At 41.6% G+C, this 23,424-nt stretch overlaps 1 protein-coding gene across 2 annotated transcripts in view; it reads right to left on the bottom strand.

The window, feature by feature from the left end:
- CPT2 (carnitine palmitoyltransferase 2) overlaps positions 1 to 23,424 on the bottom strand; it is a 347,899-nt gene that overhangs the window by 238,609 nt on the left and 85,866 nt on the right. For both annotated transcript variants that reach the window (XM_044085447.1, XM_044085448.1), the window contains exon 2: positions 20,131 to 20,211. In XM_044085447.1, the coding sequence (XP_043941382.1) occupies positions 20,131 to 20,211 (81 nt within the window). The remainder of the gene's footprint in view (positions 1 to 20,130; positions 20,212 to 23,424) is intronic.

Below are 23,424 nucleotides of genomic sequence, written 5' to 3' on the forward strand. Positions count from 1 at the left end.
GGAAAATATATATTTTTTTAAACTGGTGATTGCATTACTTTCATTTTGTGGTCACACATTGTTATCACTGTTGGCTCACAGTAGTGTAGTGTACGTGTGCGTGTGTGTATGAAAACCCTGTCAGGGATGTTCTGGAAAGATAGCACAATATAGATGCCTGAAGACAATACATAAATGGGCAACTATTTCCATAGAAGCAAAACACACCATTCATGCTATTTTTAAAAATGAAGTGCAACAAACAGGATGCTACCAGCTGTACAACACAGCTAGGACCTATTTCAACATTGCACACACTTTCCTTGAAAAGTAGTGCCATGTAAAATAGTAGAAAACTAATCTCTCAACTATTCCTGATTTTCAGGGACATCCCTGATTTTGACCCAAATTTTAGCTTCTGTCCTTCTTTATCTGCCATGAAAATGGTGACTTTTGGAGAAGTGGTGGTAAATTACACTTAATAAATAATGACAAAAATGAGAGTTATATACTTCTTTTACATCAATGTATATTAATTTGCATTCTCCTATTCTGTCAATGCCTCAAGTTAATAGTACAATTATTTTAAAAGTGCCCCAAATTGCCCCTCACTATTTCGGAATTTGTTCCCGATTCTGTTGAGATTTGTCCGATTCATTGAAAGTTATGGGAGCACCCAGTGAGTGCAATATTAATTAGATCACAAAAACTGTATTTGAATTTGTTTACATTGTTTTTATCCTGTCACAGTTGAAGCTCAGGAAAAAATAAGAGCAAATCTCTGAAAACCTGATATGCTTCAATATTTCCAGCTCTACTCTAGCACTGTCGACCTAACATGACATCATGCTGGGGCAGAGTTTCACAGAAGAATAAGTAAGAATGCCAACACAGGCTCAATTTTGACTGTTTCAACCAGCAAATAATTAATTACATAAAAACCCCACACATAATACTGACCATTACAGTAAGTAATACTGCTACTGCAATGCAAATGCAATTCAAAAGCAGACAACCTAAAAGACAAAGTGCTTCGACCAAATAAAGTTAAATTAACACAATTTGGAGCTTTCATCATCAAGTATTGCCTGCGGGAACCCCTGGTTAACAAAAAGTATTAAAAATTATTTAGAATTTCGCACAGCTGAGACTACATCTTCAACCACAAGCAATAAGTGACACACACTCTCTTAATCACTTTATCCAGATCTTGAGGGTCAAAGCAAATGCAAATCCTGTTTTGCATTGTAACCATAGTATCTACCTGTCCTGCTGATTATACCTGCTTCTTAATGATGCCTATTGCTTCCTATCACTCAGTTCTACATGTGTAAACCAATAGTACTTTACTTGAAGTAAGTATTAATAGTGCAGCATCAGGATACATTTGCATCTGATATTCTCCTGGTAAACTTCCTGATCTTGTACAATAAACAATCAACATAGGTGTGAAGGGCATCAGTGATGTGGTACTGTACAGTAACTGAAATTGCACCTGCAACTTAGGAACTTTTCCAGGGTCTCTCTGCTTTCACACTACAAACTTTTTGATATAACTAACTTCTTGTATGCCAAACACTCTAGAATATTAAATGAATTAAAACTCTTGAGAAACAGAATTATGTACTTCTTATTTTTAAGTTCACTTTAGCAACTTTTGACCAAATACCCTTACCCAGCACCCCAAGTACAACAGTTTGCATACAATTTTCTTTTCTATGTCTTTTAACCCCAATGCTTTAAAACTACCTTTAGACTAAATATTATACTTTGTATCTGTGCCTAGTTTAAATTCAATATTTTGCTTACTAACTCTTATTACTTTCCACCAATCTGACTTCACTCGTCTAACTGCTTCTGATGTATTTTCACGTTTCCCTGAATCAACTCTTCAGTTCATAACATCAAACAAAAGTCATTTTCATGTTTGCAATTAACGTGCAAATTCTTTTCAACACATCTTAGAACATGCCTTATTTTTACACACTGTTATAAAACAATTTCTATCACAGTTACTGCAAAGCTTATTAAATGCATATCTCTTCTCATGCTACCTACAACTAGCTCATACAGTTTGAATTTCAACTTCCTGTGCATCTTGTGCTCTTTCTAATCACAGTCACTGCCCATAATGCATCCTGTATACTTCCATTTTTAGCATTAATTCCTTTAACTATTTACTCATTTATAACTTAACTTACTCTGCATACAAACAAAGCTTTTGATAAGGGCAAGTTTGCTTCTCTTAACAGCTAGCGAAGAAGAAGCCTATGTGGCAGCTGTACAGATCATCAATAATGATCATGTCTAATATCGCAAAGTATTCTGACTCTTATTTATGAATCATGTAACTCAAAATTTATTCTGGGGATTTAATAAAATCCATGTAGGAATAGTGGAAGACCTACACGGAAGGTACTGTGGGCATGTAGGCGGATCCCCCTCGGCAGCAGCCTCACATATTAATGAAGGCACGTTACTGAGGGAAAGCTGTGTAACAAGGTTAGTGAATCAGTGTAGGGAGTGTGTTACTATATCCAGAGATGAGTAACACACCCCCTGCACTGTCAAAGTGCCTGATATCAATGTATGCATATGTAATAAAAGGTTTATTTATTTATTTATTTCCGTTTGCATGGTGCTTAGCAATGGTAACGTGCCAGACATCTAAAAATAGAAACAGGATACATTTAATTATTTAGGAAAAGTCAAGTTTAAGCATAGTTGAGGGTGTTTGTGCAGTGCATCGTGGTGCTTAAACGTAGTGGAGATATATAAAAAGTATAACAATTCACATGGCCATGTAGCCGAATGGTTAGAGTGGCAGCCTTATGTGCAGTAGGTGCAGGGTGTGAATACACACACAGGTTATTCTGTAAATGTACAGTATGAGACATCTTAAATCCCGATTAAATTCTTTTGATTACACAGACAGGTTATTAAATTTAGTTTGCAAATACACATTTATGAGAAGTACTATTAAACCTTGATTGTATTTTGTATGAATACACAGACAGGGTATGAAGCATTTATGTTGCAAATACACAATTATGAGAAATATGTGCAAACCCTTGATGGAATAATGTATGTATGCACAGACATGTTATTAAATATTTTAGTTCGTAATTACACAATTTTAAAATGTATTATTAAATCCTGCTTTGCTGCACATAGCTATGCTCCACTAAGCACAGCTAAGGCTTGGCAAGCACTGCTTAAACAAGGACTGTTTTAGCAGTGCTTAGCTGGTTTGCACATTGCTAAGCGGTGTAAAACACCGCCTGTTTAAGCACCGGCCAGCTCAGCTAAGCTGGTTGGTGCATGGCTAAGCATTGCCAGTTTAAGAACTGCTCGGCTGAGCTCAGTGGGTTTGCGCGGTGCTAAGCGAAGCACCACATTTTTAAAAATGGCCTTTGGTGGTAAAGTGTGGGAAAACAGGCTTATTTAGGTGCAACAGGTGGGAATACAGCCATAACCTGTTGGAGTTTGATCTTGGCAGAGACTATGGCAGGAGTTGCAGAGGCTGTGTGCTCCAAGGTGCAGCGGTGGGGCATTCTGGAGTCCAGGCTTATGGTTGTACACCTTGTAAAATACCATGACGTCTGGCTGCTGCAGGGCCAGTACCAGGGGTTGGAATACAAATCAGAGGCCTGAGACCATCTGGCACACGATCTTACCACTGCAACTGGTATCCCCCACACAGGTGAGCAAGTGCGTCATCATTATAATGACCTGAAGCATCATACGGGGGAGCTCTTGGCTACCTGGGTCCAAGATGCTAGAGATGGGAATGTCCCACCAGTTTGTAAGTATTGTTATCATTGTTTAACCAAATTCTACTCTGAACGAGTGATAGACAGGTACGCATAATGGTGTGTTTCACTCCCCACAAAGGAAAGAGCTCGCAACCTGGAGGCCCATGTAGGGCACCTGGCCAGGTTGCGCCGTGAGTGTGGTGAGTACAGATGTATCTTGCAATCTATAGTCATATAAACAAGAAAGAGTAAATTAGTAATTGCCAGTAGGTATATTCAGATTTGACTGTACTGCAACGAATGTGGTCAAAGACCTGGACTGGTGTAAGTGAGTAATGCCAGGTACAGTTCAATATTGATGAAAGCATGAATCCTGATAATATTAAGGAAATAAAGTTACTACTGCATTAATAATGTTAAAAAAATAAAGTTTCTACTGCATTACTAATGTTAAGGAAATACAGTTTCTACTGCATTAGTTGTAGAATTACAGCTGTACTACAACACCTGCATTATGTAAACTGCTCATCATAAAAGACTGTAGGTGTATAACAACCACTGCATGAAGTCATCCTTAATAAAGCTGTGTTGTGCAATATGTGTATTTTGGGCTGTTGGTCATGAAATTGATTATTACATCTGCTGTGAAGTAAAAACAGGAAGAATACCACTAAGTGCTGAAGGTTTGCTAATAAAGAGTGTTTTGCTAAACTGTAGACGTGTAGCTGTACTACAAGATATAATGCATAATGATATTTGTTCTGCACTAAGATTTGAACCAATAATAGGAACGCCAAAGGTATTTTGTGTATCTCAGGACTGTCTTGTGTTAACCATTGCATTTCAGCTATATGCATTCCTGCTCTTAGGTACACTGCTGCAGGCAAGTATGAAACTTTAATAGCTGTAGAACGCAAATATACCATCTGCAACTGTATATGGGTCAGGTACCCAAACCAGCACTCCGATATAGTTTGTACACATCACACCTGGATTCCATGTATTAATGCACAGTTCACCTACCTATCTCTGTCATGCATGAATCTCATGCGTGTGTGCTAAAGTGTCACTGCAGTCTTGTCTAACACTCTACCTCTATTACCATGTCATATTTTGTCACCAGGTGAGCTCTAGGCACATATCAGTCAATCAATATTCAGCAGTGGCTCAGTAGCTCAGTTTGATAACTGCTAGGTGTGATGTACATTTTGTCACACACAGACCAGGGTTCGAATCCAAGGACAACTACTACTAAACATTTATAGAAACAGTTATGTATTGTTAACAGATGTTCTCCCCAAAGGAATGACTGGTAAACAAATGGCTGTAGTAGCTGTTCGGATGGGTTAATAATTTCTGTTTTCAGATGTACCAGAGTGTTAACAGCATTGCTCAGCAAGGTGACAAGACTTCAGTGAATAAAGTCAACAAGTACAATAGTTCATAAAAGTGAATAAAAGAAATAAAACTTTTAAACTTGGTACAGCTGTATGCCTGGTGTCTGTGAATGTCTGCTGATAGTCTAACCCCATGCCTGCCAAGGACGGCATGATAGGAAAACTCTCTGTACTGTGCAAGATACATGTCTTTCAAGTGTCACGCCATCACAGACTGTGATCACTATTGCCAAATCCCTTGGACACAGATTTATCATCCACTTGATTTATGTCAATAGCACAGTCACACAACATCAGTCCACAGTACACCTCAGTCCACATATATCTTCCCCTGACATGTAATAGTCCCCTGTAGGTGTTACAGCTTGGCCCATACTGTCCCATGCAGATAGGTTGAGAAGTATGTAGGTGCTACAGAAACTATAGGGCACTTGTATACATAAAGTAAGGGCAGACCTGTAGAGTATACAAGAGTACTGTTGCAAACAAAATAGCCTATACTGGTAGTAATGGAATGTATTTCTCTCTTCCCTCAACTCTTATCTGCATCATAATTTATTATTGTTATACATCAGGTATGGTTTACTTTTAACATATGTTGTTCTCAAACCTTATGTTGGGCCTTGTGTTTTATTATTGTTATGTATTACAATGGTTGCATACTAACATACCTTGTTGAATTACCTATGTTGTTGGCCTTATGCCGCAACTGTTACCGGCATGCTGTTACTATACTGACTGCTATCTCACTTATTGTTGTGTTCCGTATGCTATGCAATGTTATGTTACTGGGTTAATTTTAACATTCTGGCATGCTGTTATAATGTTCATTGCTAACCTATAAATTTTGAAATACCTCAACACCATAGTTTGATTGAGTAGGCTGGTTCCTGGTGATCTGCCTACCCTATCTCAGCTGGCCATGACACTGGGTCCCAGCATGTCTGGGACCCAACCTGGTGCTGCCCCCTCTGCTGGTCCTGCACCACCTACAGGTGGAACTGGCTCAGGGGACTGGGCCCATCCCCCAGTGAGCGGGCATGGAGAGGGAGTGGTCACCCAGCAACAGCTACCAGAGATGGTGAGAAGGATCGTGCACAGTGGCTACGAAGATTGCATGTGCCAGATTGAGGGCAGACTGTCCAACTTGGAAGGGGCAAGGTGGCCCTGGCACCCAGCCCCCAACACAGCCACCTTTGGGGCAGTGAAGGAGCAGTGTTGACTGCCCATGGGTGGGGAGCTCAGTCTCATTGCTGCCGTATGGGGGGACATGGCTCGAGTCCACAACGCCCTCTGTGTCCAAGGTGTTTACTCCCTCATGTGTCATACACCACCCCTTTATGCTGTCTTGTCTGTCTGCAAATGCAACCTCTCCTACCCAACTTACCTCCCCACACGTATCTATATCCCTTTCCTAACATCCCACTCTTTCCTTAAAAAAAAATAAAAGTCATCTTTTGTGATGAGTCACGCCTCATCACAAAAGGGTTCTCATCCAGGAAAAAAAGGTCATTGTTCCCTTCTACTCAACTCTCATTAGACCCATTATAGAGTACCTCACAAGACATCTGCAGCAGCTGGAAAGGCCACAGAAGTACCCCACAAAGATAATCACTGGCCTCAAAAGGATGCCCTACACGGATAGTCTTAAAAAATTCCAGCTTTATTCTGTAGCATATCGCCTACTCCGAGGTGATCTCTGCCGAACATATAAGGCAATGTCAAACCCAGATCTGTTGGACATGCTACACCCTAAAGAAATCCCAATCCCTCCGAGCTACACGCTCTAGGGACCTAAACCCTGTCACCACAATAAACAGGACTTGCTGGAGGGATAGATTCCTGTCCCAGAGACTTTACATACTCTGAACAGGCTACCCATCTATGTCAAGCAAAGTTCCTCATTAACACTCTTCAAGAAAAATCTTGATGAGTGGATGGGAAATAGGAAATACACCCCTGGGATCACTTCTGTGGCTCTGCTCGACAGAGGCACAGGAAATTAACTTTCTTGGGTTGGCGTAAGCCAGGGAACTTTGCTGGCTAGGCTTACTTAGGCCCTTGGGCCGATAGCCTAGAACCTACCTATGAACCTAGGGGTAAGGGGTTTTTAATAAAAGGAGAATTTAAGACTTATAAACAGAATAAATTCACTTATCTGGCTTGAGAGGAATGGCACCATGTCTAATTCGCAAAGCGTCTGCACTCTTGTGGGAGGAGAGGGCAGATTCTGCCATTCTGAGCTGGGAATTTCTGGTTAAAGGCTTGTTTTGCCTGCTTATTTGAATGGTTTCCTTCTAAAATTGGTGCACCTTGTTTGCTGTAGCATAGACTAGATTCAGACCTGCTGAATCTAGCTTTGTTTGTATAACTTGAGCACTAATCCAGGCCATCTTTTTTTGGAGAAAGTTCCCCTGCAACCTAGTGGCAGAAGTGTGCAGCTGGAGCTTGTCTGATTGAAGACTGCTGGAACAGGGCTCAGTTGTAAACTTTTTTATTGGTTCATTTGTTTAAATCAGTTTGCTCGTTTGCTGCTATTAAAAAAAAAAAAAAAAAAAAAAAAAAAGGTTCTACCTTGTTTTCCCGCCTTTCCTGTTACTAGAGTAGTCTAGATACAAATTTGCTGTATTCAGGACTGTAGGTAGCCTATTTACCACAAGAGGAGTGGATTCTAGCTCCCTTTCTGTTTTAAAACCCCATGTTTGCCACGGGTTTGCGCACCGTGCAGCGCCATAAGTTAGGGTAAACTATTACTGGTGCCAGAAAGTCTGCTCTTCAATTTTTCCATTAGATCTTGCTAGTTCTTTTCTCTCTTGCATTTAACTAGCTTATTCGCCTAGCACTTCATCTGGTTTCTTGTAGTAATTATTGTAGCACACAAGTGCTAACAGCACTAAACATCCTATAAGGAAACAACTCCAGTACTTATTAATAATGACCATCCCTCCTGGCATGTCTAAAGGTCAGTTCCCTGTGCTTTCTCCTATTAACCTGGTGAACTTGGGCATTCTGAGGCAGTGTAGCAAATGCCTCAAGTACGCAGACAACCCTCTCCTCTTACCCCCCAACACAGACTTGTGAGAGATGCACTTGTATAACCAAACTGGAAGACATGCACTCTTTAGCCAAGTCTGGAATAGCTGGTCAAGAGGAGAAGGTCAACACCTGCACCACACCACATGGAACACATAGCCCTCCAGAACACCCATCATCACAGCTCTCACATAAAAACACAAACCAAATACCCACCTTCACGGAGGCTCTCAATAGAAATCTACCCAAACAGCAGAGACCTCCAAAGCAGAAATGCACTCGACCACCACAACACAGCACAAATGACAGACAAGACACACAGCTCACCTACATAGTGTGCCCCTCAACCTAAGGCAAAACAGCTTGCCCAATACTCTAATCATAGGTGACTCAATAGTGAGGCGTACTGATGTCCCACTCACTAGGTTGAATAAAGAGAAAGTAACAGTTGGCTGTCTGTCAGGTGCCAGGATCAGACACATACATGCACTCAGGTCACTCCACACCAAGTACAAGTATGACTCTGTCATTGTCCATGTGGGTGTGAATGACCTGAGACGTACCTCCCTGGCCTACATAAAAAGAGACATGGAGGAGGCTCTTGGATTATGTGAACCAGGCAGGAATGACCCTAGCCCTAAGCAGCATCCTACTGTCACCCAGAATGATACTGCAGTACAAACAGAAAATGATTGACTTCAACAATTGGCTAAGTTTATGGTGTTATTCTAAGGGGATCCAGTATCTGTCTGCTTGGGATGACATGATTGACAGACCTCGATGCTTTGGCAGAGATGGCCTGCATCTGTCACCCCTAGGTTTCCAGATACTGGCTAAGGCTCTTGCCACCCCTACAGTGCCTTTTTTAGGCAGTGTTCCAAAGACCAAATTATCACCATAACAGCTATAAATAAATTCAAGTTGAGGGTCATGCTGCTCAATGCTAGAAGTCTAAATCTCAAGATGCACTCACTCGAAGCACTCCTCAAAATGGAGAACATTGACATTTGTGCTGTAATGGAGACCTGGTTTAAAGCAGCAAAAAGCACCCCTGCGCTACCAGGCTATAACTCATTCCACACCTTTCGGCCCCAGGAAATGGACCGAAGCTCCAAAGGTGGTGGCGTCTCCATATTCATAAAGGATATGCACACCTCCAGACTAGAAGCCCAGCATAACGCATCGGAGATACTTCAGGTACAACTAACAGCGGGTAAGACGGTGATTCAGGTCGTAGCCTGCTACAGGTCCCCAACCATGTCCCAAGACTCTCTTTCCACATTCCTAAGCACCCTGGAAACTATTAGGGTCCAACCCAATACTTTCATACTGGGTGACTTCAACTACCCCTCCATCAACTTGGAAAACTCCTCATGCACCAATGCACTTGCCCAATGCTTCCTGGAATTCATTAATTCCAATGCACTGGACCAGTTCATTTTTACCCCCACTAGAGGAAGCAACATCCTTGATCTGGTTATTACTAACATGGGCAACCGTTGTTCAACACCAATAGTCAATTCCTCCTTGGTTAGATCCAACCACAAACTAATCATCATGGAAAGCCACATCTCACCCACACCACCAGCAAAGGTAACCACCATGAAAAACTTCTCCAAATCTGACTTGGGGTCCTAAAAACAGAGGTGGCTAACTTCATGGCACCCATGCAAATGGAAAATAGGTGCATGACGGCGAATCATACACCAATGCACTGTATGAGTACGTACATAAATGCATGGAACTAGCTGTACCCAACAGACTCAAGATGTTCTCCTCCAAAAAAAGGAAGCCAATCTGGTGGTCCCCTGCCATTAACAAACTCTACAACAGAAGGAAGAAACTGTTGCAGAAAAAGGTGAAGTCCCAAGACTGGAAAAACTACCTTATTAGCCTCAACAAAAAGTTGAGATCTCTCATCAAAACCTCTAAAGCTAGCTATGAAGGCAGAATTGCGGCAGACACTAAAAACAACCACAAAGCCTTCTACAGTTATAACAAGAATCTCCACGGCAATACCCAGATTTGCTCTGAGTTACTGCACAATGGCACCTCCTATACTGAGCCAACATACTGACCGACAGATTCAGTGCCAACTTTATTCCCCCCCTCAAAGGACCAATCACAATACTGGAAGAATGCCAGGCACCCAGCATTACTGCAGCACAGGTTAAAGCTGCAATGTCCAAGGCCAAGAATACAGCTTTCATGGGACCCAGCAATATCCCTGGCTGTGTTCTACATGAACTACAAAGTGAACTGGCACCACACCTGTGTGTCCTGTTCAATCACAGCCTCATCTCAGGCTTTGTCCCTACAGAATGGCGCACTGCTACAGTCGTCCCTCTCCATAAAGGGGGAGCGACTACAGACCCTGGGAATTATCGCCTCATTAGCCTGAAGAGTCTGATATGTAAGGCTATGGAGCGCATCATCATGGGTCAAATTAACAAGGATATAGGGACTCTCCAAACTCTGGATCCCATGCAATTTGTTTTTGTGAAGGGTAGATCATGCCTGCTCAACCTGGTTGACTTCTTTGCGTCAGTGACCAGAGCTGTGGATGAGGGCAAGGCAGTTCATACAGCCTACCTCAATCTGGGCAAGGCCTTTGATACCATTCCCCACTCAGGAATTATTGATAGACTCACCAAACTAGGCATCAACCCCTATATCACTAGGTGGGTTGCAAACTGGCTCACAGATAGAACCCACAATTTGAAAGTAGCAGACTTCAAGTCAGACTGACGACCAGTCACGAGTGGAGTCTCACAGGGATTGGTCCTGGGTCCTCTCCTGTTTGGAAGTCCAGGCCAACACGGAGGGTCTCTGGCTGACCAAGTTTGCCAACGACTGCAAGCTGGAAGCCATTAATAACTCCCCAAGTGTTGTAGACATCCTACAGAAAAGCCTCACTGAGACCAATGACTGGTGTTGAAACAATAGCCTTAAGCTTAATGCCAAAAAATGCATTGTCATTCCCTTTTGGAAAAACTCAGTTCCCACTAATTACCACATTGATAGTAGCCCACTGAACACTGAAGGCATTATAAGAGATCTGGAGACACAGGTTGACAGCAACCACTCCTTTGACTACCACACTGCCACTGTGGTCAGAAAGTCCTTATATGTGGCACATCTCATTACCAAGGGTTTTGCATCCAGGAAAAAAGAGGCCATCATCTCTCTCTACTCTTCCCTCATTAGACCAAAAGAGTATAATGCCACATTTGGCATGTACCTCACTAAACACCTGCAACAGCTGGAAAGGCCACAAAAGTACGTCATGAAGAGGATCCTAGGCCTTAAACACATGTCCCACATGGACAGACTCAAAACTCCAGCTTTTCTCGGTCTCACATCGTCTATTAAGAGGCGATCTCTGCTCGACTTACAAAGCCAGCCCTGTTAGAAATGTTACACCTAAAGAAATCCCAATCCCTCCACACCACACGCTCAAGGGACCTCAACCTCATTACCATAATCAACAGAACATGCTGGAGGGACAGGTTCATAACCCAGAGACTGCCCATCCTCTGGAACACACTTCCCATACATGTGAAGCAGAGCACCTCACTAGCCCTTTTCAAGAGAAATCTTGATGAGTGGATGGGAAATAGAAAGTTCACCCTGGGGATCACTCCAGTGACTCTACTTGATGGAGGCACCAGGAACTAATGGCGGCATGATGCCAGGGCACTCCTATGGGCTAGGCTTGTAAAGGCTCCAGGGCCATTGGCCTAGTACACACCTATGAACGAGACCTTAGGTAATTAGGATAGATGCATTGTGGGTAAGGGGTGAGGTTGAGAGTTTTTGGTCTCTGCAAGCTATTGCAGTGGCCAAGTCAGTTCCCATCCTGGGAATCAAACTCACAGGTTGATGAAAGAATGAAAATTAACATCATATCTATTTATGTTCACTAGAAATATGCCCCTTTCCTGATGACAAGCCTCTAGTACCAGATTTAAGAACATGAATATAACAATGAAGTAGTTTTAAAATGAATGGAGCCAGTTTTGCACCAAAAATTTATATATAATTTGTTATGTAACTAGTCTGAATATGGGTCTTTCTCAAGGTCTGTACTGACTTTAGAAAATGTTCATTTTGTGTATTAGAAAAGGTTCCCTCTAATTGGGGTGGGGGCTTTCATTGGAAGAAAGAGACATTTATTGGCAGATTACTCAATGCTACAAATACCCCAGGTATTAATGATGTTACTTCCATAAAATTTGTTTTGAAGAAGAAATCTCTTAGTTTATGAAATCTTTTTATTAACAAGGTTGTTTATTGGTTTTATCACAGTTAATATTAAATTACTGAAGTAAGTCGTTTTTAATGGTACATTTCTCTTTAAAATGATTTTCATTTTTGACACCAAAATCTGCATTTAAACAACAGGAAGGGATGTAGTTTCTTTTAACTCTTAGGAAGTTCTGTTAAGTTTAAGAACAAAAGCGCTTAGTATTTAACAATAAAAGAAGGTATGGACATTTTCAGAGGGGAGTTTTGTTATTTTTAGGTTTTTCTAATATGCCAGTTGTGTTTTTGGATTATTCTGTGGTCATCTTGAAAGATAGAGAATCTCTTCCATCAGTTGATCAACAAAGTGTTCCTTGCCTCTCATAAGGCACAGCGTCCAGTAAGAATATTTAACTAGTGGGAGGAGCTGCAAGCTAAACCTTAAAATGTGTCTGCATGGCAAGTAAATCTAAGCTACATATTACAGTACATAACATAAAGATATTTGAAAATAAGGTAAATATATTCCTAGCCAGCTGTGCAAGTAGTTCAGGGATGTCCAGGATGTAAGAGGACATAAGGCAGCAAAACCAGAGTCAGCAACAGCAATTAAGGATAGAAAGATAAAGCATCTAAAAGATCACTGCTTTAAGCATGGCCTATGAATGACAAACAAGGTCCCTAGCATTTAGATTAAAGAAACACTAGGCAAAATCCATCAACCATGCAATGACAACACATAGCATGTTACTTAACATCCTTTAAAGCCATTAATAAGGTCATTAAATACTTTTGTGTCTGTCTATGATGTGAGAGAAATGAACATAAACCAAACAAAGGCTACACTTCTAGCTTTTTAGAGTTTCAATATTTTCTCAGTGTCCAATCAGGATGCCAGGTGTCTGGATAAGTCCAGCTCCCTGAAGGAAATCGTATACATTGAAAAATATATAAGTTCTCATTGCTAGCACATTTTCAAGAAACACCCTGACCTCTTTAAAGCAATTCAGAATAACAGTATTATCAAAGCCTGGACGGGGCCAGTTGAAGGTACAAAAACAAAACTGTATGCTAAGGTCCTATCCAGTCCTTACATTTTTTGCAACCCCTTCTCAGTCTGGTTTTATCATGGCATGCTTCAGTACAAACCACTTAAGAGTACAAATAACTCGCAGAAAGTTTCAGTTAAGGGCACCAATCTGCCACCAACAATAAGAGAAAATATTGAGAACATGTTTGATTCTATACACTGTCATTACATATGGCCTGTACCACAGAGTTTTGCCAACACTTTGACTTTAATCAGGACTACAGGACCTTTTTTTATTAGAGTTCTATCAGATACTAAATATAGAACCACTTCATTGTTTTTCTAAGCTAAGCCCCTTGCTCAAAGCATGCAGTAGTCAATCTCTTAAGAAGACTGGTAATTTTCAGGGGTAGAAACAAGTAATATTGCTCGCTGAACACTACTTTGTGTTAATACAGAACCTAGTACCTGTTGTCAAACCCTTAAGTGGTATATTAGGCACTTTTTTATACACACTCTTTGGATTATAGACACAAAAACTAAAATGCTGGCTGCCAACCAAATGGAGTAGGACTTGTTACAAAATAGTCTAACATTCCCCCTTAGGAAGTTATGCACCCCTCCAAAGTATTTAGGGGTGAAAATTCATCTATCTCATGCAAAAATGCTGGACCTCAATTATAAACCACAAGGGGATAACTTACTCATAAAAGTATATACTTGAAAGAAGCTTCACCTCTCACTGCATGGGGTGCATTAATGGTATAAAAATTATATACATTTCCATCTTTTGCACATCCCTACCCCTTACATTTATAAATGGTTAAGAAAAATTGAGAAACTAGTAAAGCAATTTCTATGGCATTGCAAAAGAAGAAATATTCTTGACAAAATGCTAACCACACCAGCCAGGTTGGGCAGGTATACTACATTTAAGATGATATGATTGCTTTTCTACCACACAAAACACTACCCACCTCAGACAGTGATCTCACATGGGGGCAGCCTTAGAAGCAAAAGTTTTGCCGAGCACATTTCATTTGGCAGTACATCAATACAGGAATTCACTTCCAAGTTTATACAGAAAGTGGCTGTGGCTCTGCATTTCTATCTCACAACACTGCATTCAAGCACCTTATGCTGAACATAGGCATTCAATATATGGATGGTCTAGATCTTTCTTTGGCTGGAGGGGTGGGGTGTAATCAGAGTTCAAAGCAGTTGCCAGTCTTTTCTGGTGGGACTTGTGGATTTCCACAACTGTTACACAGGTACCAGGGCTCAGAGATCACGCTCTGCTTCAGCATTTAAAGTACACATCAATTTCAAGCACATGATCAATGGCACTTTTCCACATCAGATACCCCATTTTATCATCTTCATTAAGAAACTTATTAAAAGTTAATCTCTCAGTACTAAGCATTATTAAACAGGAGTAACACCAGCCACAGTCAAGTATCATAAAGCTGCTAATTCTTATTCCTTCGTAGTAAAATCATGTGCCATTTTCATGCAAGACCAAATGAAGAAATTTATGTTCCTATATTTTCAGCAAGATCACACATTCAGTCTGTCATACCAGTTACAGCACATAAGAAATCGGAGATAAACACTGAGAATGTTTGAACACAGTCTTTGTTTTAGTTATGAGGGCTTTTGGTCATAGGCTAGACACAAGGAGAAAAGGAACATACTTCAATGCATTTATACAGGTTGTGGATTAGATGTAACAGGCAATTTTCATACGTTTTCAGACACAAGCCACTCCCGGTTGTTTGGAAGTACAACTCTCAACCTCTTAGCTTAAGAAATCTGTACAAAGACTAAAATAACGTGGGAGACAAGGGCCCAAAGTTAGGGACAGATTTTAAATGATGCACTTATAAACTTAGAAAATTCCCAGAATAACAGTATTTGTGCTACGAACGTCTGAAACTCAAATGTATGTTATTATTTAGTGACTTTAATCATCAGTGATTTGTCTGAAAAACCACAAATTTTATAAGGAACAGACCAAAAAAAAAAAAAAAGGAGGCAAAAATGTGGACATTTAAGAGGTATATTTGGAAGGCAACTGTCAGTGTGGTACAAATACTCTTGAGCCCAGATAAATTATATCCTAATGAATGTATACCATTAGATTTGCCACTATTACGCACCTAATTCCAGCTAAAATAATCTGGCTATTACAGCTAATGGCAGTGTTGATGCTATAAAAACCCTCACAGTGGAAATCTCTACAAAGAGCTCTCACATTCTCAACTGAAGGCATGAGATTAATTTACACAACAAAGAATAATACCTACCTGAAGTCAAGCATGGAGTCAAATAGACAGGCAGGTCCTCCCATGTCAATCCTTAAAAACAAGTAAGCTGTGGAACCTGCTAGGGTATGCACCTCTTTTTTACCAAACTGCAGTTACATTTGGATATTATTTTTATTCTATTTTAAGATAATCTGTTTAGAGCACTTATTTTTCAAATGTTAAGATATTCTTTAACTACGCATAGTAAGCAGCAGAAAAAAACACTCTTGCACATGAAACTCAGCACCGATAAAAGTTTCCACTTATTTAAAAAATAGACTATGGTCATTTCTTCAACTGCTATTCTTGACTGTACCACTGTTAGTTTTACAAACAAGACCAAAACAAATTTTTCTGCCTCAGAAGAGTTTTCTATTGTTTTTTTTTTATCGGTCACCTTTTGTATCACAAAATACCATGCAGACGATCGGGCTAGCCACTTGCAGACATTGGTTCTAAGAGATTCAGTCGCATAAACTGATGTTAACACCCCTAGACCTTGTAAAAAATGTGAAAAGGAAGTTCATGATGATAATGTAGTTCAAAGGCGAAAACAAACAATATTAAAATACTTCATTTAATTTGATTAACACTGTCTCATAACTATGTCAATTCTCAAAGTTCTCTCTACAAATTCGTAACATGGTGGCTGCTTTATGACTCAGCATTTGTGTTTCTCCCTGATCAATTAAAAAGGGAAGCTTGTTAATGTCTTCATTTGTGAATTTGACAGACACCTCATCACTACAATTTATTTATAATATTCTATCACAAAATGACTATGCAGACATTGCAAGTAAAAATGTTGAAAACTTGAAAAGCTGTATGTCAATAAAACTGGCTCTATAATGCAAGCATAGAGCCCTGTTCAAGTCTCAAGATGAACCAGGCTCAATCAGTGGGCTGGACACTCAAAGAGCTGGTGAGGAAGGGATGACAGTGAGTGGCCAATGCCTGCTCTAGTATGTCTGAGAGGCTGTTAGCAGATTTCCAGCATAACAGCTCCACAAGATGGAATGAAATCAGGTATGGCAGCTCTTAACGGCACACTTAGATGGGCAACGTCTTGTACAGAAGCACATGTTCACAATTAATCCAACACCGCAAACACTGCACTTTCCATTTATGCCAACGCCCTGGATCAACTAATCCACTGCCCCACCAGGGGCTCCAATATCCTAGACCTGGTCATTACCGACATGGGAGATAGATGCTCCACACCAGTGTTCTCCCCCTCATTGGTCAGGTCTGACCATAAGCAAATCACCCTTGACATTCACATCCCAACCCCCACCCCCCAGTAAGGAAACCGCTGTAAAAAAAACATCTCCAAAGCCAACTTCATGCTACTCAAGTCTGAAGTGACAAACTTCATGACACCCATGCAGACGGGAGCTGAAAGTTCGACTGCTGAATCCTACACTAAGGCACTGTATGAACACATCCACTCGTGCATGAATCGTGCCATCCCAAATAGAACCACGATGCTCTCCTCCAAAAAAAGGAAGCCAATCTGGTGGTCCCCTGCCATAAACAAACTATACAACAGAAGAAAGAAACTGTTGCAGAAAAGAGGAAAATCCCAGGATGAAAAAAACTCTCTTACCAGCCTCGGGAAGAAGCTGAGATCCCTCATAAAATCCTCCAAAGCTAGTTATGAAAATAAAATTGCCAAAGATTCCAAAGACAACCACAAGGCATTCTATAGTTATGCCAAGAATCTAAATGGCAATGCCCAGATATGCTCTGAGCTACAACAGAATGGCATTAGCTATACTGATCCCAAGGATATTGCCAATATTTAGTGCCAACTTCACCTCCCTCTCACCCCCTAAAGGGCCCATCTCAATACCAAAAGATTGCCAAATTCCGGTAATCAGGGCCACACAGGTAGAAACCACACTCTCCAAAGCTAAGAATACAGCATCCATGGGACCAGATGACATCCTGGGCTGTGTAGTATATGAAATACAAAATGAACTGGCACTTCACCCAAGTGTCATGTTTAATCATAACCTCACCTCAGGCTTAGTGCCCACTGAGTGGCACACAGCTACAGTTATCCCACTCCACAAGGGAGGATCCACCTTGGATCCTGGGAACTACTGTCCCATCTGCCTGACTAACCTGATCTGCAAGGGCATGGAACACATTATCATGGAACTTATAAACAAAGACATTGGCAACCTTCAAACACTGGACCCCACCCAGTTTGGGTTTGTGAAGGGCCGATCTTGTCTCCTGAACCTGATTGACTTCTTCGAATCAGTGTCCAGAGCTGCGGACGAGGGTAAGGTGGTCAACACAGCCTATCTGGACCACGCCAAGGCCTTCGACACCATCCCTCACTCTGGAATCATAGATAAACTTACTAAGCTGGGCATAAATCCCTACGTCACTCGATGGGTTGCCAACTGGTTTACTGACAGAACCCAGACTGTAAAAGTAGCCGACTCCAAATCCAGCTCCAGACAAGTGGAGTACCTCCGGGTTCAGCTCTGCGACCGCTCTTGTTTGGCATCTACTTCTCTGAAGTACAGGCCAACACTAAGGGACTTTAGCTAACAAAGCTCACAGATGACTGCAAACTGGGAGCCATTACTGAATCCCCAAATGATGTGGATATTCTACAAAGGGGCCTTAGAGAAACAGATGCTTGGTGCCAGAGCCATGGGCTCAAGCTTAATGCCAAGAAATGTATAGTTATCCCCTTTGGGAAAAAACATGTACCCATGAATTACCACATAGGTGGCAGTACACTAAACACCGAAAGTGTGATGAGAGACTTAGGGACACAGGTGGACAGTGGTCTCATCTTTGAAAACCACATCGTCACAACAGTCAGGAAATCCTTCTATGTGGCACACCTCATCACTAAGGGCTTTAACTCCAGAAAAAAAAGAGGTCATTGTCCCACTGTACTCATCCCTCATTAGACCCATTATAGAGTACAATGCCCCAATTTGGTATGCACCTCACAAGACATCTGTAACAGCTGGAAAGGCCACAGAAATACCTCACTAAAAGAATCGCAGGCCTAAAGCAGATGCCCTATGCTGACTGTCTAAAAAAACTCCAGCTATACTCTGTGGCATATCGTCTACTCAGAGGCGATCTCTGCTTAACATACAAGGCCATGTCAAACCCTGAGCTGTTGGATATGCTCCACAAGGAAATCCCAATCCCTCAGAGCCACATGCTCCAGGGAACCTAACCTTGTCATCACAATGAACAAAACATGCTGGAGGGATAGGTTCCTGACCCAGAGACTTCCCATACTCTGGAATAGACTGCCCATACAGGTCAAGTAGAGTGCCTCCTTGGCCCTCTTCAAAAGGAACCTTGATGATTGGATGGGAGATAGGAAATTCACCCCGGGGATCATGTCAGTCACCCTGCTAGACAGGGGTCCAGGGAAGTAAATATTGTGGGAAGAAATATCAAGGGAATTGTTATGGCTAGGCTTGTATAGGCCCTAGGGCTGATAGCCTAGTACCAACCTATGAACCTATGCACTTGCTTCATAAAATCACCACTCAGGCCACACATTAACAAATACTTGAATTCTAGAAGGCAGTCTAAACAACAAACCAGGAAATTTAAACCATGATTGCTGAAACAGCCACAGAACCTAACTCTCCAGTACACAGCTTTACATTGGTTCATAGGTAGGTACTAGACTATCGGCCCTGGAGCCTATATAGGTCTAGCCAAAAAGGTTCCCTGGTTTCGCCACACTAGAAAATTATTTTCCTGTGCCCCTGTCAAGCAGTGCCGCAGAAGTGATCCCCGGGGTGAATATCACCTCATGAATGCATTTTTTTGTTTTTTATGTACACCGGCAAACACCATGTTTGCGTTACACTTGCTTTCTATCATTAATGCAAATCTGGCAAAAAGGATTAAGCTGTTTAACCAAAAAGCAGTGAAATATTCATAATAAAAATGAAGGGGTGGCTTATGCTTCTCTTTACAATGATGTTAATCTGCACATACAGTCCTATTTAGTATGTGTCATACAAAAACTGTAGTCTTGCATGCTGGAATGTTGTTCTGCTACTTAAGACAGATTTCACTGAGGACTCTGTGATCGCTATGAACATTTAAATCAACAGTGTTGGAAAGAAACAAGAACATTTGTAACACACCATACAAATTTTACTTTTTTCTATGTAATCTACTTCTACATGGCACAAATATAAGTACATTTTGAAAATCAAAAATGATCTGCCACCTTGGGATTCTGTTTAACAATGAATTTTAAGACTTAGTTCTCCAGGTCACAGAGTCAGAAATTTCTGCTGACAGCACATACTGCTTTGTAACTTTTAACTAGATTGCATTATTGATGCTACTTCCAAAACAGCAATACAAGTTCTTCTTACCTGTACTGGTCATCATCTAGTAGGGGCCTTTGTGCAGCAAGGTATCGTCTAATGGTGTCTTCTAATTTGGGGATGGGCAACCTTAATAACAGAAAACAAAAGGCATAAATGGGCATAATAACTGTAAAATTTCAAGAATACATCTTACAACAAATTATAAAACACACAAGTATGTTTAACCAAAGGAAGAAAGTACAGTTTTGTACCTACCATAAATGTAGATGTCCGATAGGTATGCATCTGCAGTCATAACATATGGGTTGTCCTGCCTCAGGCAGCCCTTCGGTCGGCCGGATTCCAAAGTCTGGGTCTGGCCTCGGCTGATGTCGCACTTCACCCGACGTCAGAGCTTCTGGGGTATAAAGGCATCAGCCGACGCCATTTTCCTCAGTGTTTCTTGCCCCAGATGCCAGGTGCCCTCTAGGAAGGCTAAATTTAGATAAATATAGAAAATTCCAAACAGTAGTAAGCATAATATATATATACATATATACATACAAACAAATACACCATAATAGATTCCCCCAGCTAGCTAAAAGAGGGGTAAGTACCCTAGGAATACCACTGAGGGGAAGGAGGGTGACTGCAGATGCATACCTATCGGACATCTACATTTATGGTAGGTACAAAACTGTACTATGTCCTTCAAGGATGCATCTGCAGTCATAACATATGGGTAGAATACCATAGCCAAATTGGGGGAGGAGGTACTAAAATAATGATGGTGTAGTTAAGATCCCCTGTAAAACTGCAGTTGCAAAACCTGCTCGGGATCTGGAGTATAAAGGAAGATTGTAATGCTTGGCAAATGTATGCACGGAGCTCCAAGTAGCAGCTTCTAAAATGTCTTTGGTAGCCACTCCTCATAGGAAAGCTGTAGTGGTGGCTGTGGCTCTTGTGGAGTGAGGCCTGATATTTTCAGGAGTTGTCTTTCCATGAAAAGAGTAGCAGAATCGAATGCAATTTCCTATCCATTTTGAAATTGTCCGTTTTGAAATTGCTTTTCCTTGCACTCCAGTTGCATATGCTACCAGAAGCTGGTCAGTTTTTCTGCTGGTTTTAGTTCTGTCCAGATAGTAGCGTAGTTGTCTGTGTACATCCAAGGTGTGCAATAGTTTTTCCCCCCCTGTTCTGTGGGTTAGGGAAGAACGTAGGTAAATGAATAGCTTGGTTCAAGGATACCCTGGATACCACCTTTGGCATGAAAGTAGGATTGGTTCTCAGAGACACTCTATCCTGGTGAAAGATAAGGAAAGGCTGCACTGCCATTAATGCCTGTAACTCGGATACCCTTCTTGCTGAAGTGATTGCTAGAAGGAAAGCAGTTTTCCAAGATAAGAACTGTAGGTCTGCTGATGCTGCTGGTTCAAAAGGGGGAAGTGTTAATTTTTCCAGCACAAAATTGAGATCCCATGCAGGCAGAGGTGGTTTCCTTGGAGGTTTTACATTTTGATCCCCTCTTAAAGATTGTCTGAGGAGAGGGTGAGAGAAGATAGGAGGATCCATGTTGTACTCTGCTGAAATTGCTGAAGCATGAATCTTAATGGAAGAATAGGACAGGCCATTGTGGAACAGTTCTGCTAAGTATTCTAGGATGTGTGCTAGGTTTGCCAGTGTGACATTTGTACCCTTTGATGCACTCCAAATGAGGAATCTCTTCCATTTAGCTGAGTATGTTTTTCTTGTGGAGGGTCTGCGAGCCTCCAGGATAATGTCCTTGACCCTCTGAGATAAAACAGTTTGGTTTTGTTTTATGTAATTTTCCAGGCAGTTAGCTGCAGCGTTTTCAAGTTTGGATGCAGGGTCTTGTAGTTGTTCTGTGTTAGAAGTAAAGGCCATAGGGGTAGAGGCCATGAGTTCGTCCGAGACATGCTTCTCAGTAGCGGATACCAATGCTGCTTTGGTCATTCTGGAGCTATCAGAATCACCTTTGGCTGTTCCTCCCTGATCTTCAGTAGAACTTTGTACATCAATGGGAGAGGTGGAAAGGCATAAACTGTCAGGGCCTTCCAGCTGAAAGAAAGGGAGTCCACCCTCCAGGCTTGTGGATGGTATTCTCTTGAGCAGAATTTCTTCAGTTGGTGGTTGAGTGGGGAGGCGAACAGGTCTATCTCTGGCATTCCCCATTTCTTTGTTATGTTTTGAAGATGTCTGGATGCAGCATCCATTCGTGAGCATCCGTGGTAGTTCTGCTTAAGCTGTCTGCTAGTGAATTCTCTTTTCCTGGTACGAATTTGGCCTGCAGTTGAATGTTGAGATTCAGGCCTAGGTTCCACAGGTCCATTGCCATCCGGCATAGAGGGTAGGAATGCGTGCCTCCCTGTTTGTTGATGTACCACATGACTGTGGTATTGTCTGTCCTTATCAGCAGATGTCCTTGCTGGAGGAATGATTTGAATACCTCGATTGCATGCTTCACTGCCAGCATCTCCTTTAGATTTATGTGTAGATTTATGTGTAGATTCAGCTGGTCTTGAGACCATAGGCCTTGGATACACTTGTCTTCCATGTGTGCCCCCAGCCTAGGTCTGAGGCGTCCGTGGTGATGGTCTGCCTTGGTTGTGGTTTGTGGAAAGGCAACCCTCTGTTGGTCTGGCAGGCCTGAGCCCACCACAGGAATTCTTTTTTCAGGCATGGAATGATTGGTATCATGGTTTCTAGACTGTGTCTGTGTTGAGACCATACATTCCTTAGGTACCATTGTAATTTTCTCATATGCAGCCTGGCATGCGGGATCAAGATTATGCAAGATGCCATGTAACCCAGGGCCTGCAGGACTTTCCTTGCAGTAAGCCGAGTTTGTCTTGTCAAAGCCATGAAGCAGACTGGGAGTTGCTTTTGTTTTTCTTCTGTGAGAAAAGCCATCTGAGTTATTGTGTCCAGATCTGCACCCAAAAATGTTATCCTTTGGGATGGCACTAGTCTTGACTTCTGGATGTTGACTGTGTATCCCAAGGCTTGTAACAGTTGTATGACATAGGCCAAATCCTTTATTATTTTTGTCTTGTTGTCCGCTTGTATTAGGCAGTCGTCCAGGTATGGGTAGATCTGAATTCCCTGAAGCCTGCAATGTGCAATTACTGATGCCAGGCATTTTGTGAATACTCTGGGCAGTAGATAAGCCAAAGGGCAATGCTGAGAATTGATAATGCTCTGATCCTGCAAGAAATCTGAGGTGTCTTCTGCAATCTGGTCGTGATGACGACGCAGGTATGCCTCCTTGAGATCTAGAGTCACCAGCCAAGACTCCTTGCCCAACATGGGAAGAAGTTGCTGTAGGGTCAGCATCTTGAA

This window comes from Protopterus annectens, chromosome 10.part0 (assembly GCF_019279795.1).
Source record: "Protopterus annectens isolate FY-2018-M chromosome 10.part0, PAN1.0, whole genome shotgun sequence".
In the NCBI taxonomy this organism is placed as follows: domain Eukaryota; kingdom Metazoa; phylum Chordata; order Ceratodontiformes; family Protopteridae; genus Protopterus; species Protopterus annectens.